The sequence below is a fragment of the Lynx rufus genome, unplaced genomic scaffold, assembly GCF_022079265.1.
Source record: "Lynx rufus isolate CCGP_SWC_20201006 ecotype Redwood Valley unplaced genomic scaffold, mLynRuf1.p SCAF_18, whole genome shotgun sequence".
NCBI lineage: Eukaryota > Metazoa > Chordata > Mammalia > Carnivora > Felidae > Lynx > Lynx rufus.
In genome coordinates this window covers 22,823,017-22,845,077 of record NW_025814832.1, presented here as the reverse complement: position 1 = coordinate 22,845,077, position 22,061 = coordinate 22,823,017, and the positions used below count along the sequence as shown (strand labels likewise).

Sequence of the window (22,061 nt, the reverse complement as noted above, 5' to 3'; positions counted from 1 at the left end):
TTTGTTCAGCGCCCATCATGGTACCAAGCTTTATGCTAAGCCCTTTATATGTATAGTCTCATTTCCTCACCAGCCCTGCAAGATAGTTCTATTTACATTTTTTTAAATGTTTTTACTTATTTTTGAGAAGAGAGAGACAGAGCATGAGCGGGGGAAGGGTCGAGAGGGAGACACAGAATCTGAAGCAGGCTCCAGGCTCCGAGCTGTCAGCCAGAGCCCGACGAGGGGCTTGAACCCACGAACCGGGAGATCACGACCTGAGCTGAAGTCGGACGTTCGACCGACTGAGCCACCCAGGCGCCCCGGATTAGCTCTATTTTATAGATGAGGGAAAGTGAGGCTCAGAGAGGGCAAGTGACTTACCTGAGGTTACCCAGCTAACAAGTGTCAAAGCCAGGATTTGAGCTCAGTTGTTGGGACGTGTGTGTCTGAGTCTAATGAAGGACAATCCTGGGGCTCTAAGGGCACAGGGCAAGTCTGAGAATGAGGGGAAAGGTTGAGCCTGGCCCCCTACGCTCCTCTCCATTTCCCTCTTGGAGGCTGTGGGGTGCTAAGAGGTTAGGGATCCCACAGGTTAGGGATTCAGAATGCTGAACCCTGCTTCAAATCCACTGGGGGACTCTCGGGGAAGCTATTGAAACTCTCTGAGCCTCAACGATCTCACCTGTGAAATGGATTAATAAGGGCACTAACTTTTCTATGCAGTTGAAAAGATTAAATGAGACAGTGCCTGTGAAAGTGCCTGGCATGTGATTTGTGCACAGTAGGTTCTTAGCATCTTCCCTGCCCAGATCTTGGGAGGATCCGAGTCTGTGCTTGGAAGCAATTTTCTCTTGCTTTCCTTCCTTACCAGCCAGCCTCCCACTCCCTCTGGCCTCCTGTTTTCCTCAGCTTCCTACCTACCCTCCGTTGGCCAAGGGTATGTCTCTCCCCGCACCCACCCGCCGCACCCCCCTTGGTGATTCCTGAGCTCAGGACAGGCCTGCCTGGCCCCAGGGGTGGGTGTGGGGCAGTGCCACACGCGTTGCATGACGTGGCCAGGCGCTGTCAGTGCGCAGGGAAGGGCACCCTGCTGCCGTTTGCCAGGTTCAAGGTGAACTGCCCAGGGTGGGGGGGATACCCCCTCCCCTGTACCAGCTAATCTTCCAGGGTGTGGAGTCTTTATTCCCTGCTTACTCAGCAGACATTTCCAACCCTGCTTCAGTTTGCCCCAGCAAACAACCGAGAAGTTTCAGCCTCAAGGCTCCGCCCCCTTGTCAGCCCCCTCCCCAGGTTTGCCTCCTTGCAGGGTGCTTCCTGGCCACCTTGGGCCCCTAAGTACCCCCTCTCTCAGACTGCCGACCTTGGGCAGAGCAGTTACCAGACTCCAGACTCCTCCCAAGTGCTTCCAAAGCCTCCGAGCTTTTCAGGGGTTCCAGAGGCCAATTCCATACCCCCCCCTGCCACCCCCACCACCCCCAAGCAGGAGCTTCCAAGACTCACCAGCCAGTGGACTGGACCAACTGAAGACCCTGGGTGGGGGTGGGGTGGTGCTCAGATCATTGGGTCTGACCCACTTGTCCAGAGAACATTCTTCGTCCTACAGTCTGGAGGCCAGGGTTTCAGAGCCCACTTAGCAGCGCCTGTCCAGCTGTGGCCACCGGCACTCATCGAACGGCCCCTCATTTGCCGTGTGACCTTGGGCAAGTCACATAGTCTCTCTGGGGCTGCTTCCCAGCAGTGAGATGGGATCATGCCCAGCGAGGGTGTCATCACGGTTGAGTTCCTGCATTTGCTCCGGGGCGGGTGACTGGGTGTTGGGCTTTCCTCTTCTGGTCTTATTTAACCCCCGACAACCGAAAGACAGAGACAGTTATCTTTTTCCCCCTCCGGTTCCCCCTCCTCTGACGGGAGTGGAGGCCGAAGCCAAGAGGGTTTGTGTGAGGGGCCCGAGGGTTCTGTCACCTCGTTGATCCGTTCGGGCATTCCATGTTCACCGGGCATCCTGCGAGGCATCTGAGGTGGGAGCGTGTCCCAGTGAACACGGCCAAGTCCCTGTCCTTGTCCCTGCTGCCCCCGGTGCAGACCCTCTCCCAGCTCTGCCCCCACGGACCTTGGCATAAAGACTGCCACTTGTCTCCCAGCCCAGGGTGAACACAACAGTCACAGCCATGCGCTGTGAGCCGGGGACAAGGCCGAGGACAAGGTGAGAGATAGGCTGTGCCTCTGCAGAACTGGGACCAGGAAACAGGGCTGAGTGACAGAGGAGAAAGGGGGGGGGGCTGGGGACCCGGGCTGGTGTCAAGGAAGGGTCGCCCAAGGAGCTGACTCCAGAGCCTCTGTGGGAGCCGGCTGGGCCTGTTGGAAGAGCTGGAGGTTGGCCTTCTGGACTCCCTGGTCCCAGCCTTCTCCACCAGCCTCCACCTGCCCCCTCTGCCCCAAGCTCCCCAGGATCCCCCCATCAGCACTGCCTCCCCTCCCCCGGGGCTGCCGGGGAAACTCATCTCCAAGCACTTTCTGGCTTCTAAGTCTCCCAGTCTCAGGCTGCTGGATGGCTGGTAAACAGCTTATTAAGGTGATTAACGCTGCAATTAAAGCTGGAAAAACAGAGGCCAGGGTGCTGGCTGAAGCGCCCCCTTCTCCTCCCCACTCCGTTCACCCCTCTGCCCCTCCTCCCATCCTCCTCCATCCCCCACCACCTCCCCCTCCTTCCCCGGGCTTGGTTGATGCAACTCGCCCAGGGGCTGGGGGCTGGGGGGCTGCCCGTCAGGGGTCCTGTCTCAGCTTCCCAGAACTCCCTTCCCCTCCTTCCCCTCGGAGGTGGAGGGCTCTCCTAGACTGGGGAGCAGGTGGTGTGTTGCCGAGGCAGATGGTGTATGGGGTGAGAGCTCTAGGATCTCCTGCCTAGGACCCCTTAAACGGAGGGGTCTCGGGGACCTGTCTTCCCCCAGAAGTAGGGCAAGGAGCTTCCTTTCCCCAAGCTCATGGTGCCAGAGTGGATGTCAGCTCATCCGAGGGGCTAGGAGCCGTCAGACCCTGCCGTTCTCGGAGCCCTGCATCCCGGGAAGGACTTAGCGACCTTCTGGACCCCAGCCTCCCCCCTTCCTTCCGCATCGCTCTAGCCAGCATCTCCAGCTCTCCCATAAGCCCCCTTCCTCCCCACCCTGAGCCCCGGGGAGTTATTCCATAGGTGGTGCTCCAGGGAGCAGGTTCCCAGGCCCCAGCTCTGCCTGTCATGCCACCCGCCTTCTCTCAAAGCATCATTCAGGTGCTACCCTCTTCCATGGAACCTTTTCAGGTTTCCTTCCCACCCACTGCTCCTGCCCTTTCCCCTTACAGCCCCCTCCAGGCCTCCCGGACCGTGTCAGGTCTGCCCAGCTGGGGCCTCTCCGGGGTTGGCCCCGCTTCTGACCCTGAAGCACCTCGTACAGGTGTGTGCCTTCCTCCCCCCGGGCTTTGGGCATCTGCTCTGCCAGGCTCCTAGAACTGCCTGGCCGGTAGCAGGTGCTCAGTAGATACTGGCTGATTTACTCCTTTTGGGAACACACTTATTCCTCCTAGCGATGGCTGGATCATGGGTCTGAGTTGGGGGTATGCAAGGGTGGGGTGGGGCGGGAAGCAAGGTGGGGAGTCAGCCCCTTCTCCCCCCCTCACGACCGTCACCGTCGTCACCATCGTCAACAGCAACTCTCATTACCTGAGCAGTACTCACAATGTGCTGGGTACCTTATTAAGCATTTTGTTCGCATTATACTGCTTAATCCTCTCGACAACCCTACCAGACAGGTAGCATTATCCTGGCATTACCAATGAGGAAACTGAAGCTTAGAAAAGTTAAGTGACTTGTCCAAGATCGCACAGTCAGTGAGGTTATGGAGGCAGGATTCAGTCCAGGTCAGCTGACTCCCGGCAGGAGCATTCCTGACCACAGCCTGAAGCTTTTCCTGGGGCCGGCCCCTCCCCCCTCCACTTCTCCTCCAGGGAGGAGCCTGGAAGGTGGGCTGGCCACCTGGGGTGCGTGGAACCTGGGTGGGGCGGGAGGGAGATGGGGGGGGCTCCAGCTCTCTGAAGCTCTGCCCTGGGGCCCCTCAGTCAACTCAGATCCAGGAAAGCCCTTTAAGAGCACCCATCCTTCAGACAGACCCGGGTGCAAACCCCAGCATCGCCACACATTAGTTATATGACCTTGCCAGAGATTGAACCGCTCTGTGCCTCAGTTTCCCCCCCCGAAGAGTGGGTACTCCATCACCCACCCCACCCCCCAACCCCCCAGCCTGCTGTGAGGATCCCATGCAAAATGCCTGGCACAGAGTAGGACTTGAGCGAGCGTCAGCTGTCGCTAAGGCTCAGAGAACAGTGACCCTGGGGGCAGACTGGGGTGCCCCGGGCCCCCCGCGTCCCCGCACCTTGTTGCGAGGCAACGGGTGTAGTCAAGAAGCACCTGGCAGAAGATGGGCGCAGCAGCCCCGCCCTGGCACCCTGCCAGGTCCCCTCCCACCCAAGCCCTTTCTTTGCGGCCCCCAGCCCAGGGCCCCTGGACAGAGTGGAAGACGGCCACTGGGCAGGCCGGGAGGTGAGGAGAGGAGGAAGGGGAGGTCAGGGGTGGGGCTGACCCCCACGGGAGGTCACCCGGGCAGTTAATCCAGCCTGACCGAGCAGGGATGAGCAGGGAGGAATTAGGGAGTTTACAACACCCTTTCATCCCGGAGCAGCCCGCCCGCCAGCCGGCCTGCCCAGCCTCCTCCTTCCTTCCTCTCTCTTTCTGCCCTTTTTTTTCCCCCTCTCCCTCCCTTTGCTGGCAGCCCAGCCCTAATAAAATGCAGTGTCTCCAGTAAGTCTGCCCGGCTGCCGCCTCGCTGCTCCTGCCTGCACGCAGCCCTCAAACCAAACTGCTCAGCTCAGCCCCGCCTGGCAGCTGCCACTTAACCCTTGCCAGCCCGGCTGGCGTCCGTGGGCGGAAGGCCCTCCTCCCTTCCGCCTCCCTCGGGCAGGGGCGGGGGGGGGGGGGAGGGTGGTGGGGAGGCAAGGCTCGCCTCCTGGGAGGTAGAGGGGCGCGGTGGGGGGGCGGGTGGGGGGTCCCCACTGTTCTGGAGCCCAGCCCAGAGGACCCCCAGGCCAGGTGCCTGTGACCGCCGGAGCCCCTTCCCTCTGACTTCTCATTGGTACGCTGCTTGGGACCTCGCAACAGCCCCAGGGGCCACCAGGGCGGGTGGGGCTTGTTGTCCCCGTTCGACGGATGAGGAAAGCGAGGGCCCGGCCTGCCGGGGAGGTTTCAGGCTGAGCCGGGTCACCTCTGCGGCTGGGTGGTGTTGCTGACTCTCGGTCCGAGACTTTTTTTTCCGGCGCAGGGAGCTGTCGCCGCCTCGTTGGGCGCGCGCGCCCGTGCCTGTGCGTGACCCTGGGATGTGCGACCTGAGGGATGCGTGCGTGCGCACCTGTGTGTTGGGGGGGCTCCGTCTCCCGGAGGCTTATGGCTTCGGCTTCGCACGTCCGTGCGACGCCAAGGGGTCTCGGCTGTGCGTCTGTGTCTGTGTCGCCGGTGGGAGTCCGTGTAGGTGTGAGGGCGGGGGAGAGGTCATCGCGTGTCCCGGAACGTGCGCGTATGAGAGAGAGAGGTAGCTCACAAGCGAGTGCGTGCATTCACACTGCCTCCTGCCTGCCACCACCACGTGTCCCTCACACACCTCCATCCATTCCACCACCTCCAGTCCCGGAGTGGAGCCACTGGAATGGCAGGGGGGTTGGCAGTGCTGGGCCCAGGCGGGTCAGTGGCACTGGCGAGAAGGCTCCGAGTCAGGGCTGAGCCTGAGAAGGTAAACACAGGACCCCCTTCGTCTGTTCGCTTCCGTCACCCAGCTCGGATCCCCATGGCCCGGGGTCCCTGCCAGCTCCGGGAGCGAGCGAGCGAGCAGCGGTGTCCCCCCTGCCCCAGGCCCCACCCTCACCCCAAGCTGGAAGGGACAGACCAGAGAACGAGGGACTGGGGAGCGCCTGGGCATGGAGTCAGGGGGGTTACACGCGTGTGCAAGCATGTCTGCGTGTGAGCCCAAGATCAAAGAGCAGCCCTGAGGTGACCCGGCGGCGGCAGCAGTGGCGGAAGGCAGCTGGCTGGCAGGGAACGCCAAGCCGCCAAGCAGAGTGGAGTCAGGGAGGCCACAGCTGGGAGCCTCCCACCCACCCAGACCGGCCAAGTTGGGGGCCGCCACAGGGTCAGGAACACCTGCCACCAGGGGCCAGGCCCAGCCCAGCTCCTGAGCCCAGAGTCCCGGCAGTGGGTCCTCAGGGCTCTGACTCCCCCAGGAGCTCCTAGAGGCTCACAGGCTTCTCTGCGCCAACTTCCCCAACTCCCAGACCCTCCCCAAGAGCTGTCTGCCTCCAGCCTCCAGTTCAAAGAGCTCAGCGGTTAGTTTCTTCTTTTTTATTAACGTTATATATAAAGATGGGTCCAGTAAGAAAGCAGAAGGGAGAAGGCTGGGAGGGAGTGGGTGTTGGCTTCGTTCCCGTCCCCCTAGGGTGGGACTCTGAGACCTACCAAGTGTCTCCTTGCTCCTGTACCTCCCACCAAACCCCAATCCAGCCGGAGCCCACATCCCTGTTTCTCTCTGCTCACAACGCACAGGCAGGTACGTCCAGGAGGCAAGGGCCACATAAATAGGAAACCACAGTAGGGAGGAGGCTGCTTCTCTCTGTTGTTCTTAAAAAAAAAAAAAAAAAATACATACTGTATATATAGCTACAGTCCTCCACCTCCCCTTTTCTTCGACGTTTGACCACATCAGGGTGGAGGAAGGTTAGCTCTGGGGGGGACGTCTGGGCCAAGGAGGGGTAGTGCTACCAGCCCTCCAGACAGCCACCCCCTCACCCCTAAAGGCACGGAGCCGTAACCCTGCCCTCTCTCTCCGCGCGCCTCACACACCGTTCTCCATCTGCGGGAGCAATCTGCTTCCAAAGCCACCGGAAAGGGGATGTTTCGGGGGGTCTGTCTTGCCTGGTAGGTTTCCTTGGAGATTTGGGGCTTGGCGCCCAAACTGCCAACTTACTGGAGGAGAGGAAGAGGTGGGTGGGGGTGGGGCAGGGCAGAGGTGCCCATGCAGGGGAGATTGGTCCTATCTGTTAACAATGCCCTTTGTTTTCCTAGTTTTCAACAGCTTTTAAAACCAAAGTTGTGCAAAGTCCTGTACACGGAAGAAGAAGTGGGTCCTTAGGAAAGACACCTGAGACCCACCACCCCTCTCTGACCAGAGGGGGAGAGAGGAGAGAGACGGCTCCTTGGGCGCTTCCCTCTAAAGCCACAAATATTAAAAGATACCCTCACTTGGGGGGGTTTCTTTGGTTTAACCCTCAAATCTGAAACGAGGGCTAGAAGTGCGGGCTGGGGGTTGACATCCCCACCCTGAGTCCTGGTCACCATGTCCAATGTCTTTTTGGCAGAAGGGATTGCTCAGGAAGTGGGGAGCCACAGGTGGCTTAGTGACTTAGGAGGAACCAGGCCTAGCAGGTCCCGGGATCCATGGTGCCTGGTGCCCCAGCCCAGGCCTGACCTGCAAATGCTGCACAGTGTCCCCGGTCCCCGAGTTCTCCAGTCTGCGGAATGAGCACAAAGTTTTAGAAGCTGGAAGGTGACGGGCCATGAAAAGCCAATCCAGGCTCCCGGAGCGGAAGGGGAACGGCTGTCCCAGCTGGAGTGGAGTGCCCCAACGTCTGGAGGGGTACCCTGGTGTCTAGGCAAGGGGGAGGGAGGTTCAGGGGACATCCTTGGTCCATGCAAATTTCATCTGGAAGCTCTTGGATCTCTGGAGGAAGGGGCAAGGGAAGGGGGAAAGGGGTGCCCTTTCCCCTGTGCTCCTCGATGATTCCTGAGTGTCGGCTAGGACAGAGGCGCCTTCTGCCTGGTCCCGGGTCCTTCGTGGGAGGTTCAGGTCAGGTGGGGTGCTCAGTACACAGCCCCAGGGTTGGGCGGGGGCCCGGGGGAGGCGTGATGCAGGGCGGCCGGCTGAGACGGCTGCTGCTGTAAGTGGGGTCCACTCAGGTTCTGTGCGTGGTACCAGGAGTTGGTGGGGTCGTCCAGATAGCTTGGGGAGGCACTGTAGGGGAGCGGCGGGGGCAGCTGGCTTCGGGCAGGGGCTGGAGTGGAGTGGGAGGAGGTGTCCCAGAGGGCAGGTGACGGGGGTGAGTTGCAGGCCATGGAATCACTATTGTTGGGACTATGCTCCAGGGGCACCTCCCCGTTCTTATACAGCTTCTTGAATTTGGAGCGGCGGTTCTGGAACCAAATCTTCACCTGCATGGGAGGGGAATGGCAAAAAAAAAAAAAAAAAAAGAGGGGGAGCTAGTTAGCCTCTCAGAACACTTAGTGAAAACCCCAAAGGGCCCCAGCCTAGAAAAGGCAAGTCCAGCACCCCACCTTACACAAGACCCTGGCAAAACCTAGGTGTCCTGACTCCCCGGCCCAGTACCTTTTTTCGATCGGTCAGGGTGGGGGGGGGCGGTGGGGGGGGGGTGGGGACTGCAGTTAGGAACATCCTGCACATGGGTCCAAATTCCTCTCCACCACCTATTCAGTGTGTGACCTTGGGCAAATCCCTGGACCTTTCTGATTCTTGCCTTCCCCATCTGCAACATGGGGATGACAGCCCTTACTTCCTAGGGTCACCAGGAGGCTCAGATAAGTTACGATGGGCAGTTGGTGGCATTTTGTTCACATGAGAAACCCATAAGCAGAGGCACACAGGTACCCAGAGACAAACCCACACCCACATAAGCATTTCCATGTGCAGGAATGTACCCACTCACAGCTTCACACTCAGACACCAGATTACAAAGATACACACACACACACACACACACACATGCGCGCGCGCCCGCACAGATGCACCCAGATAAACGCCCCGTGAACACGAGCGCCGGCGTTCACACACTCAGGCGTGGACGAGCCCTCGGGGGCTGGCTAATGGGGGTGACCTGGGGACTCAGGAGCAGGTGAGCCATGATTCTCTAAATTTCCCTTGGGGTATCTCCCCCTCCCCCTGCTGCTCCCCACCCCGTGACTGATACAAACAATGAATCAGCTCCTCACTGGGTGACCCAGATTCCCAGCGGACAGGGCCCCACGCAGCCAGCCGCCCGCAGTAACCCAGGCCCGCCTGTCAACACCTGTAGGGAGCCAGGCATCCACCAGCCACTCCGCCCCTGAGCAGCGACAGGCTGCTGGGGGCTTTAGGATCAGGCTGGGGGTAGGGGTGGAGCTCACCTTTGCGTCCTATCCCCCTTTGGTGGGGAACCTCCCTTCCTGGCTTTGGGGCAGAGGAAGGGGTGAAGCATTTAGATGCCGAACATGAATGGGGTGTTTTGAGACAAGTGCACATTTTTGTACGTGCACTCACCAGTGTGCACAGTCATGTACACGTGTCCCTCCATCTGTAAACACACTGCCCCCTCCTTATGCGACCACTCCCCCGCGCACCCAGACCCGTTAGCACGTGTGCAAATATTCATGCATATACACATATACATCCACTGCTACACACACATGCCTGGCCTGGGGGTGGGGGAAGACACGAAAGGGACTCCTATTAAGTGAGTGACAGGCACTGCGTGGGAGCTGGGGAGTCTGGAGCAAGGGGAGGAAACTTCTCCCGGTGGCAGACACACACGGTTGCACAGGTTCACAAATATGCACGCCTGTACACGTTTTAATGCAGAGACTTCCGACAGCAGCTGAGACTTGGCATGGGGGAGGGGTGGCCTTCCATCTACAGGCCAGGGTTTCGAGGGCCTGCAGGGGATTTCAAAGGCCAGCCAGGTTCAGCGGCGCCTACCCACCCCCCACCCCATCCCCGGGGTCCTGCGCGGGGCCCCACCGAGCACCCCCCCTCCCCCCCTTCCCCCGTCCTTGCTCGCCCGACACTGACCTGTGTCTGCGTGAGGCCCAGCTGCGCGGCCAGCTCCGCGCGTTCGGGCAGCGCCAGATACTGGGCCTTCTGGAAGCGGCGCTGCAGGGCGGCCAGCTGGTAGCTGGAGTAGATGGTGCGGGGCTTGCGGACCTTCTTGGGCTTCCCGTTCACCATGCGCACCTCGGCTTCCGGCTCCTCCTTCACGGACACTGCGGGCAACGCACCGGTGGGGGGGCGGCTCAGCCTGGGCCTGCGCGCCCCCGCGCCCCCCGACGCGCTCCGGGTTTCCCGGCCGCGCGCGCTCCGCCGCCCGCGCCCCGCCGCCCGCGCCCCGACAGGCGGCGACCGAGCCGGAGCCGGAGCCGGAGCGGAGCCGGAGCCGGCGGCCGCCCACGACGCGCGCTCCCAGCTCGCAGCTCCGCGCCCGGCCCCCGGAGCGCGGTCCCCGGCGCCGGCCACCCGGGCGAGGACGGGCCGCGGCTTCGCTCCGACGCCTTCCCGGCTCGCCACCCGCCTGCTGGCCGCCTCCTTCTCGCCCCCACCTTGCTCTCGGTCACCTCTCTAGCTCTTTCCCTCCGTTCTTCCTCCCCCCTCCCCCCTGCTTTTTTTTTTTAACTTTTTAAATTTTAGAATAATTTTAGATTCTCAGAAAAGTGGCATAGTACGGATTCTCTGTTCCTTCCTTCCCTCCTTTTTTTTTTTTTTTCTTGTCCTTTCCTCTGCTCCTTTCCCTCACTTTGTCACTCCACGTTTCTCTTCTGCTCTTTCTCCACCTTTCTCTTTTTCCGCTTTCCCACTTCTCAGGCTCTGCTTTCTGGGGTGTGTGTGTGTGTGTGTCTGTCTGTCTCTCTCCATGTCCCCCTTACCATTCCCCCTCTCCCGGCCCATATCCAGACGGCCCCTGGAGCTTCGAGTCCCCGCTGCCTACCCCCAAGCCTTCGGAATCCGATGGAAAAGCTGAAGGGCTTGCAAAAGCACCCGATTCGGAGGTCCCCTGACACCCCACGCTCTTCCCCTTCCTCCCCTAACTGGCCCCATCCTCCCTGAGACCCGGTGCACAGCTTCGGGACTGGAGGGTCATCTGTCCCCTCCGGGGGGCTTCTAGCCCACCTTGTCTAACTTTATACAGCACTTTTTTTTTTTTTTTTTTAACCCTCGACGTTTCCCTAGATGTGGGCTTCAATTCCCCGCCTTTCTCTCCCTGGGGGAACCCTCCAAGGTCTCACCTGGATCCTGGGCGGGCAGTGGCTGCTCCCGGTACGCCCCGTATTGCCGGTAGGAGGCTCCATAAGTATATTCCGACTTGGGCGAGTAAGCGCCCGTGCCCGCAAGCCCGTTGAGATTGAACTGGTGGTGGTAGGTGTAGGGGTTCACGGTCTGGCCGTAGGGCTGGCCCGAGTAGTAGTCGTGCTGGGGAGCGCTGTAGTAGCCCAGATCAGTGACAGAGGACTCGGGCAGGGTGGGCGAGTCCTTGGAGCCTGCATGGCAGCTTAGCGAGCTGGAGATGTCGGTGAGGATGCTGCTGAGCTTGCGATCGAAGGAGCCACTCATCCTGGCGGGCGCCGCGAGTCCTGGGGCTGGCCTGGGCCGCCGAGCCGAAGCCGGCAGGGGCGCGGAGGAGGCGCAGGAGACGAGGCAGGGGTGTGCGTTGGGGGGCCGAGGGGAGGGCCCGCAGGGTCTCGGGGGAGGGGAGGTCGAGGGGCGCCTAGACCATGGCAGGCCTTCGGGCGGTCGCTGCGCGCCTCTCGTCGCGTCCCAAGCCACAGTCAAATGCTGCCAGCTCCGCCCGGCCAGCCGGTTATAGACTCAATAGTGGAGTCTCGGAGGGAGGCTCCAGCGCTCTGATTGGCTGCAAGTCTTGCCTTCGAGGCAAAACATGCTCTTGCGCTCTTTCGTTCTCTTTCTCTCCTCTCTCCCCCCCATTCTTTGTTGTTACCCAAACACACACACACACACACACACACACACCCCTTGTTCCCCCTCCTGTGGTTCCCGCCCCCAGTCCAGATAACTCCCAGCGTCTCTGAAGGAAGGAGTTGGGGGGAAGAGTGTCTCTGCCCGGCCCCCAGGATTTGTCAGTCTGTCTGTCTCTCTGGCTGCGGCTGGGAGGTGGGCTCAGGTGCGATGGGGAGGCAGGGGAATTTGCCTATTGGGTGTTCGCGGTGGGGGGTGGAGGGAGGTGGTCCAAGGTGGTGTGTGTGTGTGTACCCTGTGCAAATGACAGGCAGACAAATGTGCCCAGCGTGGGAAGGCCCCAGGGTTCTGGAAAATATTTTAATTTCTTTTAAAATCAGAAGAAAAGGGGAAGACATTTTAGGTTGAGGAAAATGTTTCAGTGTATGAGATTAATATATTTACAGCAGTGCAATCATAAAACGTAATCTTGAATGTCTTTATAGAGGAAGGGGCCCATCAGGGAAAAGTGCCTCGGGCCCGTGAAAGTCCTAATGGGACCCAGACAGGGTCCTGTTTTGGGGGCGGGGGCAGGGGTGTGTGGATTTAGGGGCTTAGGCAGCGGTTGGAGGTCCATAACCTGCCCGTGGTGCAGCTTCAGAAATGGCCCAGGCTTGCTAGAGGGAGCAGAGGATCTGGGGTCCCCATGAGGTTGGGTGAGATAAGAGGCTGGCTCTCTGTGGTTTAGTAAGTTTGAGGTCAGAATCTGTGCACTGGGGACAACACTGGGGGAATGTGGGCCTTTTTAGAGATGAGGTATGTGGGACGGGTGTAGTTGAGGTATGTGGTGTGAGGGTTACACGTGTTCTGCAGTATACAGCGATGCACATGAGAGCAGGCCCGTGTGCGTGTGTGTGTGTGTATGTGTGTGTGAACGTGCGACCGCAAGGGTATAAGCAGTGTGAGTGGAGGGCCACGGGAGGGGGGTGTCTCCGTGTGAATGTGTCATTGTATGCCGATGTGTATAAAACTTTTAGCACCTTCTCAGTCGACCCATGATGCTCCATTGAGTCCTGTCTCTCCAAGAAGGCCCTGGAAAAGAGGCTCCCCTTCCTGCGGACGGGCCTCTCCTAAGTCCCGTCTGGCCCGCAAAGTCGTCCAGGTTGTTCCCAACGCCTACAGCATTTCTCCACGCCACCCCCAATGCTGCTCTCCGCCTTTCTTTGGGGGGGGGGGAAGAGGGGGAGCTCCTCCAACTCTCAGTTCCCGGCCGCATACGACCTTCACACAGGGCAGCCTCGTCAATTCTCATGTCCCTTCAGTCTGCCCGGCGGTGCTAAAGCGACTCAGGACGCGCAGTGCCAGCGCGCCACCTTGTGGTCATTTCTGGGCTCTGCAGCCTCCCCAAGTCTCGCCAGTCCGGGGGAGGGGCTTCCTACCTAGACTCCTAACGTCCCGCAGGGAAGGATGCAGGGGGCTCTGTGGCCCCTTCCAAAGTCAGACCCTGCGGACAGGATGCCAGGCAAATCCCCGGGGCTTAAGAGCTGCAGCTGGCGGAGGCAAAAGGCCCCCGTCCCCGGGCGGAGGGGCAGGAGTGTCCGCCAGGTCTGAATCGCTCCGGGGAGGCCGCAGCGTGGGAAAGGTGGGGGCGGGGGCCGGGCGAGGGGAGCGCTATCTGCCCGTCTATCTCCGCGTCCCCCCAGCGCCTATCGCCCGCCGCTCCGAGCCCGTGGCGGGGCGAGTTGCCACCCGCTCGGGATGCCCTCTGTTCTGTTGCCAAGAGGGCGCCTAGAAAGCCCGAGGCGTTGGGGGCAGCGAGGGCACTGGGCCGGCCGGCTCCCCTCCCACAATGCGAGAGGAGGAGGCGGGCAGGGCCTGCTTTGGAGCCCCCTGCTCCCCACAGAAAGGGGACAGCCTCTGGCAAGCCCCTTCTCGGGGGTTCATTCATTCATTCATTCACAACCGAGAAAGAGGGCCCAGGTGAGTCACTCCCGTTCCCTCCTGGTCGCCACCCCAGCCTGCGGCTCCTGAGCTCCGCGAGTGAGCACTGGACTGGGAGTCCGGAACCCTGGAGTCACGACAGGGTGGTGGTGGCGGCGGATGACAGTAGCATAGTTTCTACGCTCCATTCTGCTCTGAAGGTCTGAAAGAAATGGACAAAAGCTGCAGCATGAAAGACTGAGGTGAGCCATTAAACAATAGTTGGGAGCGTGCAATTGGCATCTGGTCCTCCATTGCACTGTGCGCTCCGAGCCGCCAGGGACTGTATCTCCCAGCTCACTACCACCTTCCAGATACCTACAGCAGCCCTGACACACACCACTTCAGCGCTCAGTTGATGTTTGTGGAATGAATAACGGAGACCCTCTGGTACTGGAGAGGGGCTGAGCATCTTGGCTGAGTGTGCGCGCAGGGTTAGGAAGAGGGGAGGCACGGGGCGGGCACCGGGATGAAGCTACCCCGGGCTCGAGGATAAGAGCAAGAGTAGCTTCCCCGAGAGGGCCATCCGCTGGCAGGCTCAGGGTGGTAAGGTGGCCAGAGGATGCAGTGGGACCAGTTGCCACCTGCTGCACCTCATCTGGGCCGATGAGATGAGCAGGTGGCCGCCGGGCGGAGTCCTGCTCCCCGGGATGATGCAGCCTTTTAGGGGCCTCTGGGAGGCTGGCAGGACGGAGGAGCAGGGTTGACCAATGTACAGGTCAGACTCCATCGTCCCCCCTCTCCCTGGGCACGAGAAAAGGCATACTCTTGAAGCAGGCTGTCTCCTGGAGCCCGGTGTCGTGCTCTCTGGGCATGGCACAGCCACTGGGCGTCCAGGGTGCGGGGTCTGAGGGGAGGAACTCGGGAAGACGGAGCCCAGCCCTTGCTCTCTCTTTTGCCTGGGGAGCTGACGCCATCTAGTGGTCAATGTAAGGAGGCCAGAGTCCGGCTCCCCTGGGGAGACCTGCTCAGGGGGCCACGTGCAAAGCCCCCACCTTCAGACCCAGAAGGAATATTCTCTTTACTGGTCTTAGGAGCCCTATCAGCACTAAATAGTCACTCTTCATCATCACCTTGCCTTACTCCGCAGCGGGTGCCTCTCTCCCCGCCCACCCATCCTTGACCAGCCTGTGGCTCCTTCCCTCAGGTTTCTCGTTTGTAAATCAAAAAGTGGAGGGGCGCCTGGTTCGTGAGTTCGAGCCCTGCATTGGGCTTTGTGCTGACAGCTCAGAGCCTGGAGCTGCTTTAGATTCTGTCTCTCTCTCTCTCTCTCTCTCTCTGCCCCTCCTCCACTCGTGCTCTATCTCTCTCTGAATAAATGTTAAAAAAAATTTTTTTAAGTGGATTATTAGATGGCCTCTGAGGCCCCTTCAAGCTTTGATTGTAAATTCCCAGATTCTTGTCACTCGAGGGGGAACTTTCCTTCACCTTCTCACCAGCTGCCTTGGAGATACATCCCAGGCATCCAGAACTTCGCAACCTGGAGGTCTTCTGGAATTCTCCATCCACCCAATAAATCCTTCCTGAGCCTCCATTGTACTTGGTGCCGGGGATGGAACGCTGAGCAAGGCAGACACAATGCTCCCTCGAGCAGGAGCCCAAAGTCCAGCAGGAGAAGTGGACACAGAAGCAGCCAGTTTCACTACCATATGACACATAATGGGACAGGGGTAGCAGGGACTGCCGTGACACGGAGGCAGGGAGGTCTCTGAACTGAGACCTGAAGCATGTGTGAGACTCAGCTGGGAGAAGCAGGGATACGGGGAAGGGGGAGAGTTCGGGGGAAAGTCTGCGCAAAGGCTCATGGGCCAGCCTGGGGCATGGCGTTGGGGAGGGTTGGTTAAAGGCGAAGCTGGAGGAGAGCTGGAGGACACAGGGCCCTTAGAACCCCAGAGCAGAAGAGTGGGCTTCATTTAGCGGCTACAGAGAACCACTGAAAGATTTTAATCAGGGGAGAGCCATGATTGGATTTTGGTTCTAGAAGGATCCCTCTTGCTGCTACCTAAGGATGAGTCAGAGGGGCAAGATTGGAGGCTGGGGGGACTGTGAGGAGGCTCCTGAAGGAGTCCAAGAGACAAGGCAGTTGGGTCCAGGTGAAGGAGGTGGCAATGAGGGTGGAGAGAAGCAGATCCGTTTGAGAGACAGTGGGGGAATAAGCCCCAGGCTTCTGACTTGGGTAACTAAGTGGAAAGAGAAGACCATTCTCTGAGAGAGAGAGAGAGAGAGAGAGAGAGAACCATGGGCTGCTTGATGAAGAAGAGGGTGCTTCCGGTTTTGTTTTGCTTTTTAAAACTTAAAAAAATTTTTTTTAACGTTTATTCATTTGTGAGAGACGGAGACAGAGCATGAGCGGGGGAGGGGCACAGAGAGAGAGGGAGACACAGGATCCCAGGCAGGCTCCAGGCTCCGAGCTGTCAGCACAGAGCCCGACGCGGGGCTCGAACTCACAAATCGCGAGATCATGACCTCAGCCGAAGTCTGACGCCCAAACGACTGAGCCACCCAGGCGCCCCTCTTTTTAAAACTTTCATGCAGAAAAGTGCACCAATCACAATCGACGAATTTGTGGAAACCAAGCACAGCTGTGTAACTGGCACCCAGGGCGAGAAGCGACGGTCCCAGCCCTCAAAAGCCCCCTCGTGCTCCCTTCTGGTCACTACTCCCCAAGGGTAAACAGTCTTAGCTTCTAGTGCTACTGGTCAGTGTTGCGTATTTTTTACTGTTTTGAATGTTTATTTATTTATTTTGAGAGACAGAGGGAGAGAAAGAGAGAGCAAGAGGGAGAGGGGGGCAGAGAGAGGGAGAGAGAAAGAATCCCAAGCAGGCTCCATGTTCACTGCAGAGCCCGATGCGGGGTTCAAACTCACGTCCGTGAGATACCAAGAGTCACACTAAGCCACCCAGGTGCCCCATATATATATATATATATATTTTTAATGCTTATTTATTTTTGAGACAGGGAGAGACAGAGCATGAACGGGGGAGGGCCAGAGAGACAGGAAGACACAGAATCCGAAACAGGCTCCAGGCTCTGAGCTGTCAGCCCAGAGCCCGACGCGGGGCTCGAACTCACGGGCCAGCGAGATCATGACCTGAGCCGAAGTCGGACGCCCAACCGACTGAGCCACCCAGGCGCCCCTATTTTTTATTTTTAAATAAATGGAAGTAAACAGTGTATACTCTTCTATGTCTGGCTTGTTTTGTTCAACATTATGTTTGTGTGGGTTTGATGTTACTGGATATATTTGTAGATCATTCATTTTTCACTGTCTTATGCAGGTTTCTGTCATGTGAACATGCCGCCATTTATTTATCTGTTCTCCTGTTGATGGGCGTTTGGGTGGTTTCCAGTTGGGGGCTATCATGAGTAGCACTGTGAACATTCTTGTACGTGTCTTTCGGTGCACACATGTGCGCACCGCTGTTGGGTCCCTAAGAGTGGAATTGTGGGCCATAAGGACGTCTGTCTGGCTTCAGAAGATACTGCCAAATCATTCTCCCAAGCCCTTGGGCCCTTAGCTCAGTTCTGACCATGTTGAGTTTGAGCGTCTTTGAGGCGTCTACGAGGAGCTGTCCAGCAGGCAGTTGCCTTCATGGATCTGAAAAGTCAATAAAGAAGCTGGACTGGAGACACACATTGAGGGTTTGGGGCATCCTGTAGTAAGCGAAGCCACAGGCGCAGGTGCGATGGTCCAGGAAGGGAGGGAGAGAAGAGAGCCAAGGAGGGTTCTGGGTGGCCCCTGTGAGAGAGTGGCCAGATGGGTGGGAGGCAGCGCAGAGGGAAGTGGTCCTGAGTGTGTGCTGGGGAGTGCTGAGAGAGTGTCTGGAGGAGAAGGGGGAGTGGTCGGTCAGCAAGGTCAAATCCTGCTGTGGACATACGGTCCAGGCAGGATAAGGACTGAGATGTGCCCTTTGGATGACATTGCAAGGGAGCAGTCAGTGATATCAGGGAGAGCGGGTTCAGTGGAGGGGAAGCTGGAAGGGTGTGTGTGTGTGTGTGTGTGTGTGTGTGTGTGTATGTGTGTGTGTTAAATGGAAACAAGCTTGTTTAGATGTCAGTGATGACAACCAGTAGAGACAGGTTAATCAAGACTTCCATCCCTGAGTAGGTGGGAGGGGAAGGATCTGGAACCCCACCCAAGGGGTTGGCCTCACAGCAGATTCTCCCTTGTGTTGAGTTAAGAGGGGAGATGAAATGATAAGGGCTGGCTTTCATGGAACACTCACTGGGTGCCAGGCGCTGTTCAAAACAGTCTACACATGAGTTCATTTACTATCCCACTGCTCTGAGGTGGGCATTCTCATGTCTACCTCTTAACAGAGGGGGAAACAGAGGCACAGAGGAGCTAAGTAAGTGGCGCATTCGAGATTTGAGCTCAGGCAGTCTGATTTTTTAAAAAAACATTTTTTAAATGTTTATTTATTTATTTATTGTGTGTGTGAGAGAGAGAGAGCACAAACAGGGGAGGGACAGAGAGAGGGAGATAGAGAATCCCAAGCAGGCTCCGTGCTGTCAGCATGGAGCCTGACATGGGGCTCGAACTCATAAACTGCGAGATCATGACCCGAGCTGAAATCAAGAGTCAGACACTCAACCGACTGAGCCGCCCAGGCTCCCCGAGGCAGTCTGACTTTTAACCTCTATGGGGTGGAGGTACGTTTGCAGGTTTGGAGTCAGAAGTAAATTAAAAAAAAAAATTTAAGTAATAGCTACACCCAACGTGGGGTTCAAACTCAAGACCCCAAGATCAAGAGTCAGATGCTCTACTGACTGAGCCAGCCAGGTGCCCCTCAGAAGTACATTTAAAACAAAAAAATTTTTTTTACATTTATTTGTTTTTGAGAGGCAGAGTGGGACAAAACGAGAATGGAGGAGGGGCAGAGAGAGAGGGAGACACAGAATCAGAAGCAGGCTCCAGGCTCCGAGCTGTCAGCACAGAGCCCGACGCGGGGCTCGAACCCACAAACCGTGAGATCATGACCTGAGCTGAAGTCAGACACCTAACTGACTGAGCCACCCAGGCGCCCAATACAGAAGTAAATCTGATAGCGTTGGGTACAGGACACATGGGTACTTACTACGCCATTCTTTGTACTTTTCTGGGTGTTTGAAACATTTCGGAGTAAAAAGAATGACTCGAGGTATTTGGGAGCTCCTGTATGGGTGTGTGTGCAAGGTAGGTGTGAAGTTAATAGCTGAGGACAGGGGAGGTGATGGGATCAGAGGCTTAAAGAAAGTGCAGAAAGGTGAGCAAGGCTTACGTGTAGCTTCTGCCATGGGAACCAGGGAAAGGACTGACCAGGGAAAGGAAGAACTTTGGGCTGCCACAGCCCTCTCTGTGGAGGGAGTCTATGACGTTGTAGAGACCCCAGGGTGCATGGTGGGGACCATCCCAGGTGGTGGCCTGCTCTCCCCTGGACTTCGTGACAGGCTATGAGCAGACAGTTGGGTTGACCAGGATGGAGGTCTGTTGGCCGTGCAAGGGAGAAGCATCCATTAGAAAAGTGGTAGTTCAAGTGGTTTGTAGGGGAGTCCAAGTTGAGCAAAGGAGGAAGTGAAGAGTCGGGTGATTGGTGGAGAAGTGGAAGAGAAGTCCAGGCTGGAGATCCCCACCAGATAAGAGGGAGGCCGCAAGGGCATCACAGAGGGAGCACTCTTGGGGTCAGGGTGCAGGAGGTTGGAATTTGTTCAAGCTACAGAAAACCAAAGAAGAGAAAATCTCGAACAAAGCCGGGAGGGAAAGCACCACCTTATTTATAGAAGCATTTACATGAATTATGGGGGTGCCTAGCTGGCTGAGTCAGTAGAGCATGCAACTCTTGATCTCCAGGTCATGAGTTCAAGCCCCATGTTGGGTATACAGCTTACTTTAAAAAAAATAAATGAAATAAAAAATAAAGTTAAAAAAAATACATCAAATTGTATTGGATGTCTCAGAAACCACGCAAGCAAGAACAGAGTAGAGTGACAGCTTTAGTGTTGAAAGAAAAAAACCAACATAGAATACTGCATCTAGTGAAAATATCCTTCAAAGGTGAGCATAAATGAATACTTTCTCAGTCAAACAAAAGCTGAGGGAATTTGTTGCCAGTAGACTTGCCTTGGAGGAAATGGTAAAAGAAATTTTTCGGAAAGAAGGAAAATGGTAAAGGTCAAAAGCTCAAGTTCCACATAAAGAAAGGAAGAGCTTAAGAGAAGGAATGAATGAAAATAAAATATTTTAGGGGTGCCTGGGTGGCGCAGTCGGTTAAGCGTCCGACTTCAGCCAGGTCACGATCTCGCGGTCCGGGAGTTCGAGCCCCGTGTCAGGCTCTGGGCTGATGGCTCAGAGCCTGGAGCCTGTTTCCGATTCTGTGTCTCCCTCTCTCTCTGCCCCTCCCCCGTTCATGCTCTGTCTCTCTCTGTCCCAAAAATAAATAAACGTTGAAAAAAAAATTAAAAAAAAAAGAAAAGAAAATATTTTATTTTGCTTATTCTTAATTTATCTAAGAGAAAAAATGTTCATATAATCATAGCAAAAGTATATTGGGTAATTATAGCTTATGGATAAGTGAAGTGAGTTACATCAAAGTGATAAGGGACAGGAGGAAGAAATAAGGGAATATTCTCTTAAAAGTACTAGCCACGAAGGAGAATAGTATTATTTGAAAATGGATCTCGATCAGGCTAAGTGTGTGTCACAAACTCGAGGGATGCTACTAAAAACATTTTTTAAGGCTTTTTCATTTATTTAAGTAATCTCTACACCCCATGTGGGGCTTGAACTCATGACCCCAAGATCAAGAGTCACACACGCTCTTCCTACTGAGCCAACCAGGTGCCTGTAAAAATATTTTTTAAAGTAGGTTCCACACTCAGCATGGAGCCCAATATGGGGCTTGAACTCACAACCCTGAGATCAAGAGTCAGACACTTAACTGACTGAGCCACCCGGGAGCCCCTAAAATATTTTTTAATGTTTTATTTATCACTTTTTAGAGAAAGAGAGACAGAGCATGAGCAGGGGAGGGGCAGAGAAAGAGGGAGACACAGAAACCCAAGCAGCCTCCAGGCTCCGAGCTGTCAGCACAGAGCCGGACGCGGGGCTTGAACTCATGAACTGTGAGATCATGACCTGGGTTGAAGTCAGACACTTAACCGACTAAGCGACCCAGGCACCCCTAAAATATTTTTTTAATTTTATTTTTTTATTTTCTTAATGTTTTATTTCTTTTTGAGAGAGAGAGAGAGAGCGAGAGAGCACCAGAGGGGGAGGGACAGAGGCAGAGAGACAGTGGGGACAGAGGATCCAAAGTGGGCTCCACGCTGATAGCAGGGAGCCTGTTGTGGAGCTCAGACTCACGAACCATGAGATCATGACCTGAGCTGAAGCTGGTTACTCAACCAACTGAGCCACCCAGGCGCCCCAAAATATTTAAAAATTTTTTAATTTAATTTTAGTATTTTTTGAAGTGATCTCTACTCCCAACGTGGAGATCGAACTTATGACCCTGAGGTCAAGAGTCACACGTTCCACTGGCTGAGCCAGCCAGGCACCCCAACCCCTAAAATACTTTTAAAAGAAGTATAATTGGTATGCTAAGGGAGAAGAGAAAATGGAATAATATAGAACGCTCAACTAAAGCCAGAGAAGGTAGAAAAAGTGGGGACAGATTTCAAAAACAAAGCAACAGAATAAGTGCAATAAACAGAAAACAGCCACTGATATGGAAGGTATTAATCCAACGCTGTCAACAATCATTTAAATGTGAATGATATAAGTACATCAATGAAAAGACTGACAGGGTGGATAAAAAACAAAACAAAACCCAACCCAGCCCCGTGTTGTTTATAAGAAACCCACTTCAAATATAAAGATACAGTCGATTAAATGTCAAGGAATCAAGAAAAATATACCATGCTAACACTAATCAAAAGAAAGCTGGAGTGGGGTGGGGCACCGGCTGGCTCTGTTGGTGGAGCATGTGACTCTTGATCTCAGGGTCATGAGTTTGAGCCCCACATTGGGCGTAGAGCTCACTAGAAAAAAAAAAAAAGGAAAAAAAAAAAAAAAGGAAAAAAAAAAAAAGAAAGCTGGAGGAGCTATACTGGTTTCAGACAAAGCAAACTTCAGAGTGGGGAAAATAATCAGGGATGAAGAGGGGCATCACATGATAAACGGGTTCATTCTCCAAGAAAGCATGACAATCTTTGATGTATATGCACCCAACGTGAGTGTCAAAACATGCGAGGCAAAAAGCAATTAAACTACAAGAGGAAAAAGACAAATCCGCTCTTAGAGTTGGAGACTTCAACACACCTTCATTAGTGGTTGA

General features: G+C 56.1%; 1 protein-coding gene across 1 annotated transcript; it reads right to left on the bottom strand.

Moving 5' to 3' along the window:
- Positions 1 to 7,912: 7,912 nt before the first annotated feature.
- Positions 7,913 to 11,423, bottom strand: DLX3 (distal-less homeobox 3). The gene is made up of 3 exons (XM_047080458.1): positions 11,099 to 11,423; positions 9,891 to 10,081; positions 7,913 to 8,260 (listed from the first exon to the last, which is right to left on the bottom strand). Exons 1-3 carry the CDS (start codon positions 11,421 to 11,423, stop codon positions 7,913 to 7,915), a joined length of 864 nt encoding a protein of 287 aa, XP_046936414.1.
- Positions 11,424 to 22,061: the final 10,638 nt, after the last annotated feature.

Bases quoted from the DNA above. Each gene is read 5' to 3' on its own strand.
- DLX3 (XM_047080458.1), bottom strand. From the start codon at position 11,423: ATGAGTGGCTCCTTCGATCGCAAGCTCAGCAGCATCCTCACCGACATC. The intron at 10,082-11,098 runs GTGAGACCTTGG...CGTTGCCCGCAG, and splicing joins ACTGCCCGCCCAGGATCCAG to TGTCCGTGAAGGAGGAGCCG. The intron at 8,261-9,890 runs GTCAGTGTCGGG...CCTCCCATGCAG, and splicing joins TGGGCCTCACGCAGACACAG to GTGAAGATTTGGTTCCAGAA.